Source organism: Protomyctophum parallelum (assembly GCF_964188405.1).
Source record: "Protomyctophum parallelum genome assembly, chromosome: 9".
Classification (NCBI taxonomy): domain Eukaryota; kingdom Metazoa; phylum Chordata; class Actinopteri; order Myctophiformes; family Myctophidae; genus Protomyctophum; species Protomyctophum parallelum.
In genome coordinates this window covers 26,854,257-26,872,855 of record NC_139706.1, presented here as the reverse complement: position 1 = coordinate 26,872,855, position 18,599 = coordinate 26,854,257, and the positions used below count along the sequence as shown (strand labels likewise).

Here is an 18,599-nt window from a genome sequence, read left to right as displayed (position 1 = left end):
GGTCAATTAGCGAGGCCAATATAGTCACTGATCTTTATTATGGAAATGAAGTCTACATGAATGAAGTAATGCATCCTAGCCGGCAGCAAGCACTGCATGTTAACCACTGAACCTCAAAGAATTTCAAAATCATTTAAAAGATAACCTCAGAATGCATCACAAGGTGACAAGCTCACAACGCATTGGAGAGTTAGATCCGCTTTTGTCTAAAATGTGTTAAAATTCTTCTACAATGACATGTCCGAAATAGGAATACCAGGGTTAAAGTGGTTAAAGGAGGTAACGCACACTTGTTATGTACGACGGGAATCCTCTGGCATACTGTACTAGGTTTCGAGCGACCACACACAACAAATAGATGAAGCAAGTTTAATTACACAGGCTGCATTGATTTAATGTAAAAACCCTGAAGTGCAAAATAGGCTCAGTTCAACAGACCATAATCAGTATGCATGATAAGAAATCTCACTTTGCATGTACTGTATATGGATTGATAGAAGACTAATTGAAATGCAGGTGCTCTCCATATCTCGCAGACATTGAGATGACAGTTTAGCGCTAGAGGGATAGTAATTAGACAGTAGTCTGTAGTTTCCCATGTAATTTCAGGATTAAGGATATTTGACTGAAATAGCCCCAAACAACAACCCACACCCAGCAACCATGAAGAACAAGTAAGTCAAATGGAAAACAGAATTTAATAGAATATAAAATGTCTTAAAGCCCATTGTACAATGTAGCCTACATCCCAGGCGATGGGATGGGCCCATGGGAATGGGGCCATTCTTATGTGCCCATAAGACACAAAGCTTTCATATCAGGGTGAAGACATGGTGTAGTGTAGGATTTGTAGGCACAAGAAATTATAATGAAAACACTAAAACGCGGGCTTTTATAACTGTAGAAGGTTTTAGCATTCCAACATGAAACAAATTGGAGTGGCGGCCAGCAAGGTTTTGTGGTGTAGAGCCCATGGCTCAGCTGCATGTTGACTCGGGGAGCAGACCCTGGCTGTGCCGTTTGCACCAATTTGCTCTGAACCTCCCTGAGACAAATAACTGCCACAGAGCAGTAACACACTCTGCCTCCAGTCCCCTGGCAGCTCGCCAACACGCTCACTGCTGCTGCTTCTGCTGCTGGGGATAGGCCAGTGGTAGAAAGTAACCAAGTACTCTACTCAAGTACTTAATAAATTACTTAATTTTGAGGTATTTTTACTTTACTGGAGTATTTCCGATTTTCAGTACTTCTCTACTCTTCCTCTACAGAGGCAAACATTGTACTTTTACTCCACTACAATTATTTGACATTATAGTTACTAGTTAATTACTTTGTAGATTGTGAGTATTATTGCAAATCATACATTAACCACTTCAGCCATATATTTCAAGCTCACAATGTGTCGCGATTGTGAGCTTGAAGATCTGCTATTTTCTTTTTATAAATTTGAACTTTTGAAATGGGACATTCTGCATGATGATTACGTTTACCTTTGGTACTTTAATTACATTTTGATACCAATACTTTTGTAATTTTACTCAAGTAAATTTAGAATTGTACTTACATTAAAGATACTACATTAAAGATACTTTTACCTAAGTACTTGAGTAATTTTTCGACCACTGAGATCAGCTGTCCTGGTTCTCTCCACCACCGCTCTGGCTCTTTCCTATTCTTCTCTTACTCTTTCCTTTCCTTTCCTTTCTTTTCCTCTCTCTCTCTCTCTCTCTAACTCCATTCTAGCACCTCTCCATCCGTTTCCTTATTTCTTTGAAACTTTCATCATTGCCCAGTCAAAGGGGAAAAGGAAGGAAGGTGAAACAACAGTGTGACATAGACATAGAGAGAGAGAGACTTTCTAATATAAAAAAGACCAATGCAAAAGCTGCCACACTATATCAGATAGCAGAGGACACAAAGGACAGAGAATGAAGGTTGACAGGGGGAGTGGGCGTAGATGACAGGGGGAGTGAGGCATGGATGGAGAGACACATTTAAAAGAGTAAGACAGACGGCAGTTTCATATGTGTGGAGGGGAGCTGGGGAGGGGGTGAGTTTTGGCACTGTGGGGGTTAGAGGAAGGGACCAGCTAAAAACCCAGAGTCTTTGAGAACCAACAGATGTAGTACAAGGGATTTCCTGTGAGGGAGACCAGGCGGGTGCTTGGAACAGTGGGAGGTGGCCATACTGGCTTCAGATTGGCGCATGCCTGCCAACTGTCCTCCGCTCTGCAGATGACCCTCAGGCATGGCCTCAAGTCCGTTAGGCTGAATCCTCCCTCTCTCAACCCCCCCCCCCCCCCTCCCCCTTACAACCCCCATCCCACTCAGATGGATGCTGACATAACGTTGGCCAAAGTGATTGTGACTCGCAAGGTTTTTTCGGGGGAGCATTTATGATGAGTGAAATTCTGCAAAACATTTGGCGGAATAGAGTTATTTGCAGTGGCCCATATTGTTTAAGTAAACATCCCATGGCTTCTGCAGCTAGCGAGCGCTGAGTGAACGCTCTCCCCTGGAGAGTGGGGCCAGTTAGATGTGAGGCCTGCAGCCAAGACAGTGCGGTCAGCACTGTGCAGTCAGCCAGGCCACCAGACAGCAGGCCCCAGGGTTATCTCCTGCTCAAGTAGAGCAGTGTGCCATCCATTACCTCGCCTCACAATCTCCTCATCCAGCAAGAGGGACACAAGCTATTCATAGAACCTCTGAGGATCCCATGTAGAGCTATGGCTAAGAGGAAACTACTTATATCATTGAGCGATAGCACATACTGTAGTGTACATGTGGGTTGTGGCAATGAATAGCAGGTATGGGGTAAGGGGTCCCACATTGTACGCTAATATCTGAATGCTTGGCCAGCAGGCTAAAATCAAAGGTGAATCATGCCAAAATGAGTTGCAGTAAAATAGTGCTAAAGGAGACATATCCAATGTTAAGTACAGTAATTCAAAGCTTTTATATTGCTTACATTTGAAATGCACTCAGAGAGAAGAGAGGCGTTACGGAATGGCATGACCTAGATTAGCAGTTAGCACCCATGCAAGCAGTTAGCAGTAAGTAGGCAGGCTATATGGACAGTTTCACAGAAGAGTGCATTTTGTCCACCCAAACTCTTAGAGTTTGTATACACAGTTTGATAAGGTTTTGCAGTCACTTTTTAACAAGTTGGTCTTCTAGTGTTTGAATCACAAATATAAAGTTCTATCACATACTCCTAGTAGCACTAGTTTGCTTAAACACAACCACAAAGTCTTTCCTAAAAAAACACAAGACTATGCCTCTATTATACTCTTTGTAATAGACTTCCATTATGTTTGCCCAAAGCAACCTCATTATTTGATGTCTCCATCTCTAAAGAAAACACAAGAAGGGGAAAATCCTATCTTAATCCTGCTTGCATACTACACAACACAAGGCATTCAAATACAGGATTCATGGTAAATGCATTATCCCAAGATATGGGTTGAGATGTGATTGTGGTCTGTAGGCCTACTGTACATGTGGTTAATGATAAACCAAACAAACTGGGTTAGCTCTCCTAGCCTGACTAAACAGGACTTGTTGAAACTTGGATTATGTTTACAATCGCTGGTGAGCAAGAAAATTGTAAAAGCCACACTCCAAGAATAACCGCTCCAAAAGTTGTGTTTTTAGCTTTTAACGGGAAATCTTACAGGTCTAGTAGAGCCAGGCAAAGTAAACAGAGCTAAACCATGACTTCCTTCACTGGAGTTTCATTGGAAATTAAAAGCCTGGTTATACCCTGAACCCACTGTTGGACACGGTCAATCATCTGTAGTTTTCTGTTTCATTTTGAGAGAATATAACATTGACTGGCGTCTTTAGCAAACAATCCAGAATAGTAGTTCCTTTACCCCTAGAGTTTAAAGGAGACCGTATAAAAAATCTCTGAGCTTTCTTTTTCTGTATGCTGGCTTCCTTTTCTACGGCAGGGTTCCATCTTGGTTGCTCTGACAACATAATTATATGTAGTGGAGCATGAGCCCGGAGAGTGGGGAGTGAGAGACCCAAAGAAAGAGAGAAAGAGAGAGAGGTCTGGAGTGCAGTGGCTTGTCATTATGTGTCTATTTGAACCTTATGCAGAATAACAAGCAGTCCAACTCTGAGCCCAAGCCAATGGCGCTCTCTCTACTCTAGCCCACGCCGAGCTCTCGCCAAGTCGCTTGCTTTTCTACTTGAAAAACCCACCTCTGAAATAAACACCCCTATATCATCCGCTTCTGGGAGAAATATTTTTAGCATTTTTTTGACCTATGGAAAGTTGTACAGTATCGTGTGCCAAGCACATGGTTTCTCTTTCTTTTACTTTTTATTTTCATTTTATTTAAATCTATTTCGGTTTGGAACATAATGAGTGCAAAATGTAAGGCACCAGACAGAAGCAGTCTGACTTGGTGTTAGAATTAGATCTAAGAGGAGGATGTATGAAGACCATACACCATCTTAACTAGCATCATGAACCGCATGGGTGCATCTCAGCTCATCTGTATGATCCCCACATGAATGTCTCTTACTCTCTTTCATTTCAAAGGGCAGGAGCTCTGTGCAGATGCAACCATAAAAAAACCCAATCTAATTCCATCTTATAATTATTAACCTATCAAAGATCTTTAATTTACACTCAACTCTTCACCTAGCAGACATCAAAGGCTGTAAATATCTAAAATATCATTGAGCACTTGGCTTGCGGAGTGCAGTGTTTCCAGATGCTCTGCACTTGTATGACTATGTTGGAAAATGCAATGCACGCCCTGCTGCGCACCGGGAAAATAGCCAATCTACAAGCTCACAACGCTTCGCACTGTGACACGTTGTGAGCTTGAAGATAGGCTATTTTTGGTGCGTGACGTCCACTAGCGTGCAACAAAATATAAATCACCCCTTAAGCACACATCTCATTTCATTCGAAACTGATTTGATTTGATTTAATCTGATCTATACATTCACACAAGACCAGTCCCATGAAAAGCTAGTGCAGACCCCCCCAACTCCTTTCTCACAGACGCACACATGCGTGTGCGTGCACGCACGCGCACACACACACACACACACACACACACACACACACACACACACACACACACACACACACACACACACACACACACACACACACACACACACACACAGTGACACACACACAGTGACACACACACACACACACCCCGTTCTTTCTTTCTCCATCTTGATTAGATTACAATGAGCGGCTTGGTGACAGCCTCTGGGCATGCTAAAGGAGTGGTTGATATCTGAGCTCCCCTCCTCAGCCTTCACTCTCAGCCAGTCATGAGCGCACAAAGATAATGTGTCTAAAGAGCTGACCTCACCAACCAAAGCAGCCTTTAAGGAATCATGAGAACAAATTTGTCAACACACAGCACCGTATAAAAAGGGTTTTTAGAAAGTTTATTTTTTCGTCTTAAGTCATATACCTACTGTACTATGTTCAAAATATGCATTAAGCATACCTGTCAACCCTAAGCTAAATCATTCCACTTGACACTCAAAGTAAGCCTGTCATTAAGTGGATGTAACAGGCAATAAAGAGCAACTCCGTTACTCTGTTACTACTGGTTTGTATATCAAATCTCATATCTATCTCCCTGACAAACAGAAGAACCGGGACCAAAACAGAAAGAGCTTTGTTCCCATTGTAGGTCCTGACCACCTACCAAGGGCCCTTTAGAGGAGCATTCACCCTGGAATGATCAGGCCACTTCTCCCCCAAGGCTCCCCAGGCCTATGGAGACCAGTGGGCCAAACACATCCTGCCCATCTCCTGAGAGATTATCCAACTCAATGAGCACATTCAAGCTAGGAACACAGGAGGAAACTGGAGCCTGCTATCCAGCAACACTAAACCTAAACTTTTCCACTCACACCCATCCTGGAGGCCAAAGAGGAAATCAGAATAGACCGAACACATGCTACACTTACTGGCTACTTCCAGCGAGGCGTTGTGGCTCACTGCCTCTCCCAGGTAGTTGCGGGCGACACAAACGTAAGACCCCTCGTCTGGTTTGCTCCGTCGTCCATGGACGATGCGTAGGAAGAAGAGGGAACCGCTGGGCAGAAGCATGCGCTGGGAGCGAGGGTTGTCTCGGTCCGTTTCCACACGCTCCCCGTCCTTGTACCACTCTACCGTAGGGGTGGGACGACCCTCCGCCTTGCAGTTGAGCGTGGCGGGCTCCCCTTTGGACACGATCAGGTCAGAGGGGTGCTCCACAATCCGGGGTGGGGAGTCCTCCTGGCGCAGACGGGATCCTGGAAAGAGAGGAGAGTGAAAGAAAAGGTGTGAATCACTCAGGTTACACATGCAAGGAGTACATCTAAAAACATATTTAGATATTGCCGTTGGAGTGTTATCATAACCTCTGTGTGTATTTAATATACTCAACAACATGATTACAGCCCTGTAACTAACCATGGCATTGTATGGCAATGGACTTCCTTGATGTATGAAGTACAGTATAAGGCAATATGCAATGCCGCAGCAATGTGACATCTCACAGATCAAAGAGCAGAAAAAACTAAAACTAAAAAAAACAAGGTTAAGAGCAAAATAATATGAACTAGAAAAGGGTACAGAGCAAATCTCTGCCAGGACACAGATGCCCTACCTCTCTACATCTCTCTCTCTGTCTGAGGCATTTTATGATTGTTTTGGGGGTTGTGCGTGACTATGAACAGGCACAGGGCAATGGGGGGGAAGGGTCCAGGACATAATATAGTGTGACTGTCATTACATCATCACATTGCAACCAGAGTAGACAGGAGACAAATCTTTGGACAGTGAACACATTGAACACATTGAAAAGTAATGTGACATGATGTCATCACTAGGACAAACATGACATTATAATGTTAGCCTAACACACGGCAATGTGTGTGCGTCACGCTCCCAAGCTGCAATTTTGGTAAGATCCTGCGTGTAATTCTGAACAGATTTCAGTCATTCAGTGTGATCTGAAATGTTAAGTGTCAGGTCACCACAGTCGCATTGTGAAACTTGATACTACAGTAAATACTAACCTCATGGAACTGAAAAGTAATGGCATGGTAATTGTCTAATCGCAAGAATTTTAGATAACCCTGATAATTTTTTGCATAATCGTCATAATCATTTCCATGTTGAAACATTTTCATATATTTTCAAACATTTTCAAAAATTGTGGAAATAGCAGAGCTACAAGCTCAAAATAGTTCATGGTCACGATGTGACGCGGTTTGAGCTTGTAGATTGGCTATTTCCACTATGGGGTCTATAAAGTTATTAAACTGTCTAAGTTGTTTGTCATATCTGCCCTGTGCGCCTTTTGTGTATGAAGACCTAAAAGCCAAACAAATGTAATTTCTATTCATAATGTTCCAATGTTCCAACAACAGAAACGCAATTAAATCGTTAATCGCAATTATGTGAAGGTCAAGGACAATAAATCGTTTAATAAAATGTCATAGTCGTGACAGCCCTGACATGTCTGATGTCTGCTACTGTCCCATAGCCTGAAGGGATGGGTCGCTGTGATTGGTTCAGAAACATACAGCGTGCATGTGTGCTGCTCAGTATGAGATGGAGATAAACTCCGTAGGTATACTGTATCCAAATTAAATCACCCAAAACATGTAATCAAATCCAGCATGGTTATTCGGCAACTGTACATGTGAGTGATTTCAAGACGGTGCTATATTAGACAATAATGTACATTTTTAGTGAATGCATTTAGTGAAAGTTGGAACTCTCTTTGTCGCACACACACACACACACACACACACACACACACACACACACACACACACACACACACACACACACACACACACACACACACACACACACACACACACACACACACACACACACACACTCTTATCTTATCATCATGCATCATCATAGACATCATCTCATTCTGGCCAATCACAATTTGCGTCCTCACTTTTCTGCCCAAAGCCAATGCTGTGTTTACACAAACCCAGAAAGCTGGGCACAGGAGGGGCTAGCGCCCCTCAAAAATCACGACTAAAGAAAGGGCTGTAATATACAGTAGATACACATTACCCTATTGCTTTGTGGTACTGAAGAAGCATGAGCCAAAAGCCATTGATTATACAAGGAAGAAGAGAGAAGAGCCAACAACAATGCCATGGGGGTTAACACTGTGAAGCTATCTCAGGTCATTAGTGCTGCTCCCAGACCAGTCAACTGTGGTTATCACAACTGATTTACATGCAAATTAGCTTCCTGTTGTTAATTCCTCAAGGATGGAACACAGTGGATATGAACGTATTGTGAGTGCCTGCACAAGCATGTGTGTGCGTGCTTGTGTTCGATCTTGCATGCCATATCTCCCAGCATAGGCCTTTGGAGCCCATTCAGCACCAATTAAAGGGAGCTGGGCCTAATTGGAAGCACAGTCCGACAATTAATTTGCCCAGCGTCCCATGGACTTGGCCACACTGCTTCATTTCAATGCCCTTTGCCCATCCCCCATATCCCTGAAAATCTGGTGCTGAGAGTGCAGCTTTCTGTGCCCGCCACAGATTTGAGGGAAAGTCAGCATAATTAGAGACAGCTCTGTGGCAAGATTAATCACTTCAATGCAAATGGGGAGATCAGCCAATAAAACATAGTTAATCCAATACCATATAGGACATCAAGCTCATCAGGCCCAATTATTTTCAGTCCCTCCTTTACAAACATTTATATATTACACTTACAGACAGAGATGCCTGGCTTACTGATACTAGACAACAATGTGTTAATTTATCATTCATGGATGACTTAGTTTCTGGATATGTGACCTAATATTACAATAAATATAACAGATCATACAGATTGTGTTGTAAGAGTCCTTCCAGACAGCACTGTAGTACACTGGGCACTACAACTCGCCTATATACGTTTAGCTTTTGAAGGACCGGTACAAAACTGAATTGAGTAAAATGTGTAAAATGCTGCGGCCTTCTGGTGGTCTCAAAAACAAAGGGAAGCTGGCAGAAAGACTGCATAAAATATGAAGGAATACTCATTAGACATAGACTAAGACAATAGTATTTATTTTATTTTATATGCTCATAAGGTGCTCTGTGCTCAAAGTGAGGGGTGCATACATTTAGAAAATGTTCGTCAGGGCTATATGAGGTATTTTGTGAAAGAATGTGCAACTGCAGTTCATTTAGCTTTTAAGCAAATAATCATTGCAAATACTTTTTCTCCAACTTACATCTGGATTACATTTTGCAGTACATTTGGGGAAAATATTTGAACATTTTGGGTGCTCAATTTCAGACCCATTTTTCCAATGAACTTCCCATCATCCTGCCAGTTTAAACTTCCTATGTTAATAGAAAAGCACCGCTAGTTTATTTGAGCAAAATCCCTTTAACGTAAAGGACCATACCAGTGGTCTGACATGTTTTTACTCCATTGAATATGACTCACAGCATTATTACCAAGTTGTGCTGACAATTTTTCTTGAAATATATTTCTAAAATCTATGTCTAATGTTTTCTAAGGGGAGCAATGTGACAAGAAATTAGTTCATACAGCATTTCAGTTGTTCTACTAAAACTGCAACTCTGTCTCTGTGAATCCCTCTTTGCAGAAGTTATTGTAATATTGTAAAAAATAAAGTAAATAAAGTCCTGCTTTAATATTATTGTAGGCCTATATAAGCAGTGTTATGAAGCATATGGCATTCTTTCACATGTCTACATGAGAACCATTGTCAGCAGTTCTTATCAATGATGGAAAATGGTGGAGAAAACCTCTTAACTCCACTTGAGTGGTGATAATATGACGCGTATGACAATAATGACAAATCTGATAAATGTACTACGTCACAATACTAACTTTGATGAGGCAGCATTGCTTTGTTTTAAAAAATATATGGTTTTCTTCATTTTCTGAAAAATGTATATATTGTTTTTTCATTTTCCTGAAAAATTTACATTTTTGGATTTAGGTGGGTTCTGCCCGACAGCAGAGATTTGTAGCCTGCTCCCATAGTCGATCTTTGATCATTCTACAGACTATGCTAAGAATTCTCAGCCCTTTGGTCAAAGCGGAGCTCATTACACGCCCAAACCCCTACCACCACCACTGCCTTGCTGCCGCACCGCAGCCACCCCTCACCAGAAAACATGCTCTAATATGTTTTATTAAAGAGGTCTTTGAAGAGCTCCGCCACTATCTGCTCCATCTGCTCCCCACTGACTTAGCCAGCTCCTCTCTAATTTGGATCGGTCTGCAGCCTTACACTTTTACGGCGGAACCGTTAACTATTTAGATGCAGCCCACTGTGAGGACTGAGGAGAACTGTGCAGCACTGCTGGATCACTGGCTGTTGTTTACTGTAGATGATTACACATGAGGCAGAGAGGAAGAAAATGCTAAATTCAATAAGATGTTCTGCTTCCTGGCCGGTAACTACTTAAAGACTAATATTTGAATAAAAGAGTGTTGGAACTTAGTGGCTAAGCGTGATTCTATTCTACATCCGAGCATAGACATGGTAACGCCCAGCCTGCCTCTGATTGGCCGACCCTCCGAGGTGGATAGCTATATGCTGGATGCTTGTGAATGTGAATGGGTCAGTGTGAAATAGCGCTTTGAAGGTTCTGAAAGACTAGAAAAGCACTATATAAATGCAGTCTATTTACTTGTGAACCTGAATGGGTATATGAAAGATTGTTTTGTCGGAGTAGATGGATGTTTGTGTAGCATTAAAATATAAAGTATAGTACACATGTAAGAGATAGGAAATATTGATTAAATACACTGTGTGTGTGTGTGTGTGTGCGTGTGCGTGTGTGTGTGCGTGTGTGTGTGTGTGTGTGTGTGTGTGTGTGCGTGCGTGAACGTGATGTACAACCCCATGCAGTAAATTCCAGGGATTATATTACTCTTGCGTCATGGCACTCACTTTCTCATGCCTCTTCGACAGGTGTACCATCAAGAGACCTGCAAACCTGCTTCCCTCCCCGCATCATACTGTACCTCCAGAAACACGAGAGAATGAGGAGCTCACTGGTACTACTAAACAAGGAAACTCTCTTGTCTCTTTCTCACTCTCCCACAAGTTGTGTAACCTCCCTTTATTTCAAAGTCTTTCTCGCTCTCCTCTGCCCTCTCCGCTGTTGTTGTGCCTCCCCCCTCCCAGCAGACAGAGAATATGAGATGAGCTAATGCAATCCACAGCCTCACCAAAGGGAAGCTGGGAATTCTACTGTGCGGATCTGATCGATTGGTGCCTGAGGCAAGTTTCTCCTCCTTTAGCCCTCTCGGTCGCTGGAGTGTCTTTCTTTTCTCTCATGGTCTCTCACTCTCACTCTCTCACACACACTGTAGACTACAGTCAAACCAAGATGGAGGGAGCCTCTGCTCACTGTGGAGGCAATTAGAAAACCTGTGATTCTTTGCAAAGTGTCTTACTCTCTCACTTCTAAAAGCTCATCTCTCTCTCTGCAGCAACACTGTGTACCATTGAGATAAGCACACTACCAACTCTAGGCAACTTGCTGCTATGCTGTGTCAAATTATTTACGGAATTATGGTGGTTCTGAATGGTCATTCTGCAGTCATTCGTGGTATCAGTAGTCGGATCAGTAATGTGGATTACAGCAACCAGCTCCATATTGATCTGTGTATGTCTTGGGGTCTAAACTTGATTTTTCACAGTCATGTACCATGACTTGATGTAATGCAACTATATATTCTGTACTAGCCCTCTAATCTGATTGTAAATAATATGCATAGCAGGCAGACTGATAGCTATCATGCAAATGTGTAATATAATGACGGAGGCAGTCCAAATGCACGAGCAGATTTCATGAGGTGAAACCACAGCCACTGTTACAATGACTGTGAGTAAACCAGTGGTCTTTCACCACCTAATCAATAACACTACGCTGCATCTCTGCGGTACTATGGAGTCATAGGGTTAGGGTACATGTCTGAGAGGCACCCATCGATCCAACTAAACTAAACCTAGGGAACCAAAGATATACCTTGTTACGGAAGACACTGAGGAGCCTCAGGACAGGCAAGAGACGGACTGGGTCAGCATTTCATGGTGCCCTTACCCCAACACCATGGCCCTAGTGCACAGCTGCCCTATGTATTTCTAACCTACAGTATTTACCCCCAAAGCAAACATTACAATTCCGTCAGATAGAAAAATAAAGAAAGATGAGATGAGGAGTAGGAAAGAGACAGACAGACAAAGAGATACTGTACATGGCCAGAGAGAGGGAAGAAATAAGAAAGGCATGCAGGCAGGCAAATAAACAGAAATAAAAAAATGACTCTGCTTCAGTAAGATGTGCTCCAGTAGCTTAAAATTGGCTTCATATGGAAATGTGCCTCTGTCACTTTCACCGCTGATTTATTGACAGTGGAAGAGGAAGAGGAGAGGAGCCAGCCACCTGCCCTCCATCCCACAGAACTCACGGAAAAGGACAGTGAGGCAATTTAGATCTGTGTCACTTAGGTCCCCTGAGGCAGGGAGACAGGATAGCGTGTCTACTTCCTCAAACGATTAAACAACTTCACAGTGTGAGGTCATCCAGACCGATGCTATAGAACTTAATGATCCAGCTTTGATTGCATGCAACAACCATATTAGAAAGATGCAGCAGCATAATTGCCACCATAAAGATGCTCACGCCTTACAGTATAAATCTAGCAAAAAAACAACAAAACAAAAAACTGATGAAACTTTAAATGCAGCAAAGCTCAAACATCTTACACCATGTCCCACCTCCGGCTGAGCTATGGTGATATGGAATTAATTGGGTATGCGATAAGGCCATCGGAGCACGGTAGGGCACTCCCTATCAGCAGGCCCATTAATCTGTGATTAGGGGACTTTAGAGGGATTTATGGCAGAGATAAGAGCAAGGGGTGTGTCCCTTGGGTAGCCAGGCGGAAACTGGAGTCATGCTAGCTCGGGACAGCACTAGCCAATAAAAGGAATATTCTACATGCATTAGAAATGGTTCCCTGCTTTGATAATATCAATTAATTATCTTTTATTTAAGCTGAAAGAAATGGTCATTTAGAGTTTTCAAGAGCATTCTGCCACAAACAGGCAGAAGGTTAAAACAAATTCAAACAAATAGAAAATACAGTCTTCAAAATAAGGGATCAAACAGGGGCAATAGAATCAATAATGATATCTGCAGCCAGATGTTACAGTATATACTTTATTATCCCCTGGGGGAAATTTAGCCCACAGCCAGATGTGACTGCCTGTAGATTTCTTTTTGATTGATTCACATTGAATATGACGAATAATCACATGAAAGATGAAGAGATGAAAAACAAAACGCTGGGATAATCAGCGGTATGAAGTATTGCAACAGAGAGTGCAGGAGAGGAAAGGGCAGGTAGTGTAATCCGGCTGATCGGATGACATTTGCAGGAAAGTGAAACAGAATCTCGCAGCATTCCAACGTCAGAATCCCACCATGGAATGCACTGCATGCAGGATGACTCCGCCAGTTGCATCAGATCAGGCCTGTTTTTAATGTTACACAAGGCTATCACTTACACTCCTAAGAGGCAGGATTAGAGCCCTGAGTGTGAGTGTGTACGGGGAGACCGAGGAAGGAGGAGGTGGACGCGGGGGGTGATTGATATCTTTATGGTCTCTTTCTTTCCTCATCTCTTTGTCTCCGTTTACCAAACAGAGTGGGGTCCAGTTACTACGCTGATACCGAAGCAGCACTTGAGAAGAGATATCGGTTGCCAAATAATATTGCCTGTGTCTAAATCTGTGCTTTATTTTTTTTAATAAAGGAAACATTAAAGGCTCTACCTAAGGGGTAGTACTGTACCTACAGTATGCAACTCTGTAACCGAACACTGCAAATAAACAATGGAAGAAGTGAGGTTTATTTGATTCAAGTGTAGTAATTGTTGTTATGGAAACTAGGTCTAGGTGCTTATGAAGATTACAATGCATCCTTTGATATAGGAGTGAAACATGTCTATTTCATGCCACCGCTAATGACGCTCCACTACAGATATATTTTTTCACGAATATTCTTATTACTATCCCAAATGAAAGAAACCATGATGTATTGTGAACCGAAACGTGTCGCCACATTTAGACGTTTGTCTCAGCACATTAACCACATACTATATACTGTTACGAACATTCGCCAGCAGATCTCCAAGCTCTCAACATGTGATCCATTAATATTATCAAATGATTAGCATTTTCATGTGACCCTTTATTTTTAATTCTTCATTATACAATTTCCTGATGACTAATCTGCTGATAAGTAAGCAACCCTCGCTGCCTTGCTAAAGGGCAAAGGGTGCCAGTGTCCGCTCCAGGGCTGTGGCATCATCACAATCAGTCATCAGGAGAGGACCCAGCGGAGGCCATGAGGCCCGGAGCACCGGACCCAGCTACTGGATCCGTCAGCTGGGAAACCCATCCACGGATCTCCCCTGGCGACGGAGGGCAGGGCGGGAGTGAGACAGCCCAGCGGAGTGCTCCTTTGGGATAGTGGAGCCCATCCTGTTCTGGGGCCCCCATCTGGAGCTAAGACAATAGCAGCAGTATTTCTCTCTGTGCTCCAGGCTTATTCTATGCAGGCTTTATCCATATGGAAGACACCGGGAATGATACAATGCATGGCAACGCTCATGAAGCACCTCGTAAGTCACCTCCGATTCCATAGATGAGTGACATCAACATTATACTTATTCAGCAGGCTGAATTACTCGGGAATACAGCAAATAAAGTGTAAACACATTTTAAATTACGTGAATCAAGACAGGTTGTTCAAGAAGAACAAAAGGAGCTGATGTGAAAAAACAGATAAATACATAACACTACACAACTGGATTTTTAACAGAAGCTTGGGAGATGCACTCTCATGTCTACTTGTTCGCAAGCAGAGCGCACCGTCCATGAAGTGCGCTCACCACTGCTGGTACAACTGCTGCTCTGAGTCCTAAAGCTCTCTGCTGTCTGGGTACGACTGCTGCTCTGAATCCTAGGGCTCTCTGCTGTCTGCCTGGGTACGACTGCTGCTCTGAGTCCTAGAGCTCTCTGCTGTCTGTCTGGGTACGACTGCTGTTCTGAATCCTAGAGCTCTCTGCTGTCTGGGTACGACTGCTGCTCTGAATCCTAGAGCTCTCTGCTGTCTGGGTACGACTGCTGCTCTGAATCCTAGAGCTCTCTGCTGTCTGTCTGGGTACGACTGCTGCTCTGAGTCCTAGAGCTCTCTGCTGTCTGTCTGGGTACGACTGCTGCTCTGAGTCCTAGAGCTCTCTGCTGTCTGTCTGGGTACGACTGCTGCTCTGAGTCCTAGAGCTCTCTGCTATTCTAAATCCTTTAGACCCGTTATTGACATTATACCAACCTTGAAACGTACCTTAGTTACATACATATACATACATACATACATACATACATACTGTACACACACACACACACACACACACACACACACACACACACACACACACACACACACACACACACACACACACACACACACACACACACACACACACACACACACACACACACACATACAATACTGAACAAGAACATGTTTATAAGTATTATTCACTGAGACGAGGAGGAAATCGTTGGTAGGACGGAGGCTTGTTACAGAAAGCAGTCTGTCAACTGAGGAACATAAGCAGATGGGCTCAACAGAGAAAGTTGGATGCAGAGGTCTGTTTGCATATATCTGTCTATGTATGTTCATGACATGTATTAATCTATATTTCTGTCTGTCTGTCTCTCAACAGTGTGCCTGCCTGTGCCTGTCAATCATCAACAGTCTACATGCATAATCCACATTTATGATCACCAAGTATATTGACCATATGGCCCCACAAGAATAGAGTCCCTTTCTTTCCTTAGAGAACTGGGAATTGGGCATTCCAGCGTTCATTCGGCCAGTAGTGAAGAGCCTTGGAACCGAGCTTTAATTAATTTGACGTCCAGGTGGAGGGCTACCCTCCATAAGAAAGATACTGTATGTACTGTAGTGCAGTCTTGCTTTGGAAGCAGGGGAGTGTTACTGTTACAAGAGAGAAGCATGAGAGCGTGCACAAGTGGGCAATTACTTCTTGTTTTTGTTTTCCAGCATTGCCAATTTTTAATGAGGTCTGACCAGTGTGATCCCGGAGATACATCAAAGAAGCTTTCAGCAGCAGGAGAGTAGAAGTAAGGGGTAATTGAATATGCTGGTACATTTATTTCCCAACCGGGGACAGCTTTAGTCTCAGTGGTGAATTCTTCTTCCGCAAATGGCTGCTTGAAGAATGCTCAGAGGATTCATAAAGCTTTATTTCACCACTACAAATTGTGTAGCACTTTGAAAAACAAATATATTGCTTAAGGCATGAATTAGAAAAGTCAAGTGAATGAATTGGACATATTCAGATTTTATCCTGCACTCTAAATTATGCATCATGCTGCAGAGGAGGGGTGTTAGCAGCTTCAGCTTCATTGAAAATACAATTTATTTGAGTTAAGACTCCAGCGTCTGTCTGTAGTAGTTGGTTGCAGACGGTATTTATTTTACTATGACTGGCCAAGACGGAGTTGCTATAGGTGCAGGGGATAAGAGGAGGGACTAGGGTGGATGGTGTGTGGGGGGTACATGATCAGCATGCTCAGCTGGCAAAGAGCTACCACAGAGAATATGGCATTTGGGCTCGGTGCCAAGAAAATGAACTGCTCTGAAAGAGCTGGCAAAGTGAATCAGGACGTCCGTGGCCAAAGAAATCCTAATGCCTTTTAAATGTTATTTAGTAGATTGCAGAGGCTGATAGGGGCCTACTGTTCGCAGTGTTAGGTTACCGTTTCTGTCTACTGAGCTGATGACCTTAACAGCTTATAGGCTCTTCTAAATGTTCGGCCAAACACATTCTGAAACAAATCTCAGACAGCTGGGTGTTGAAAGGGAATTTCAGTTACAGCATTTGGTCAAGGATACAATAGTAATGTTCGAGGGAACAACCATTTCTATTGGTGCCAAGAGGTTGAAAGGGTAAGTGTTTGGCATATATGTAGCACACGTCAGTGCGTGTAGTATGCATGCAGACATGTGTATGTGCATGTACAGTATGTATGGGGAACATTGAAAACTGTAACTGTGTTTGTGAGGTATTTTTATAAGCTGGCTCCCTGAGGCATGCTGTAGGTTAAGACTTGGTGGAGCCAGTTCCTCCTGTGGCAAAACCCCATAGACACGATCCACAGAAGCCTGCTGAGTGGGGCATGGATTGAGTCCAGCCAAATGGAACGCAATTCTCCCCAAACTCTTTAAAACCTGGTCTGGAAAAAAGGGACATAAGGCATGCCATGCGATGCACAGTAAATATTTGGTCAAAATTAATGAAGGGGCAAAGTCTGCCAAAAGGCCCTTTCTAGACGTCCACAGGAGTGAGTGTGTGCCCAGTCTGGCATTAAAAAGAAATTTCCTGCTCCAGACGACTTCACATAACTCAGTCTATGCTCCAGCACCCACTTAGCATGTCCTGTCTTCTTATGCACACATGCTAACTGTCCAGGTCCAGTGTGTCCAGCCAAGTGCTCAAATCTTTGCAGGCTTTAACTGAAGGAATTCATCATAATTGTTTCCCTGTTCCTTGCATCCCACCTGTCAGCTCTGTCTCCCTTTGAAACGCTGTGAGACATCTAAACACATTCACACAAGCCCACGTTTCCCCTAGACTAGAGCCAGACACGCAAAGGGTGGTAGAGCGAAGTCTGTGTAAGTTCAGAGCAACAAAAAATATATCAGAATTTTAAATTAATACCAACACGTTTTAATGCTGTAATCCGAAATGTTTGTGTCCTCACCAGGATTGTGTCTTGTCTCTCCTATGTGGGAGACCAAACAATGCAAACATACCACTGAGCCAAATTTGGCCAAGGTACTGTAGATATTGGCATTTTGGGTCAACCAAAAGGTGTTCTACACGACACCAGGGTCTACATTTCTCAATGGAAGAGTAGGGAGACCACATCCAACCACTGCAGCCGCAGGAGCTACCCAGCTAACATTTCCCCTCTAGGTACCGCCTCCCGCTGTCTATTTCACAGCGTAGCACGCCCGAGCTGGCTTGGGATTCGCCCCGCTGTCCTTACGTCAAACGATCGCGCTCATTTACATTTTAATGCCTCGTGAATTTACAGCGATGTACAGCCCCAGACGTAAGGCTTGCCTCCCCCGCCCGACTAGAGAGTCTCTCTCTCTCTCTCTCTCTCTCCAGACAAGGATGTGCATTTATATGTATAACTATTATTGAATATAATTAAGTGGATTCTTCTTCTACTTCTTCTTCTTGCAGCTATATTTATTATTATTATTGTTATTATTAATAATAATAATATGTACCTGCAGACTAGTAATTGTAACACTTTAGTTCAGGCTAGCCTGGGGCTGAGGCTTTACCCGGCATGCATTGCAGAATTGCAGGCTGTTGCCTGCAGTGTTGTTGTTTTTGTTGACTGTTGAGTTGACGCTATGGTGGAGGGCTGGAGGCAGAAGACAAGACTGCCCAACAAATGCTTATATTACACAGTTTTGGACAGGGGG

At 43.2% G+C, this 18,599-nt stretch overlaps 1 protein-coding gene across 1 annotated transcript in view; it reads right to left on the bottom strand.

The window, feature by feature from the left end:
* Positions 1–18,599, bottom strand: part of LOC310864738 (roundabout homolog 1-like) — a 159,621-nt gene that overhangs the window by 125,019 nt on the left and 16,003 nt on the right. The window contains 1 exon segment of the mRNA XM_083773463.1: positions 5,958–6,284. Within this exon segment, the coding sequence (XP_083629589.1) occupies positions 5,958–6,284 (327 nt within the window).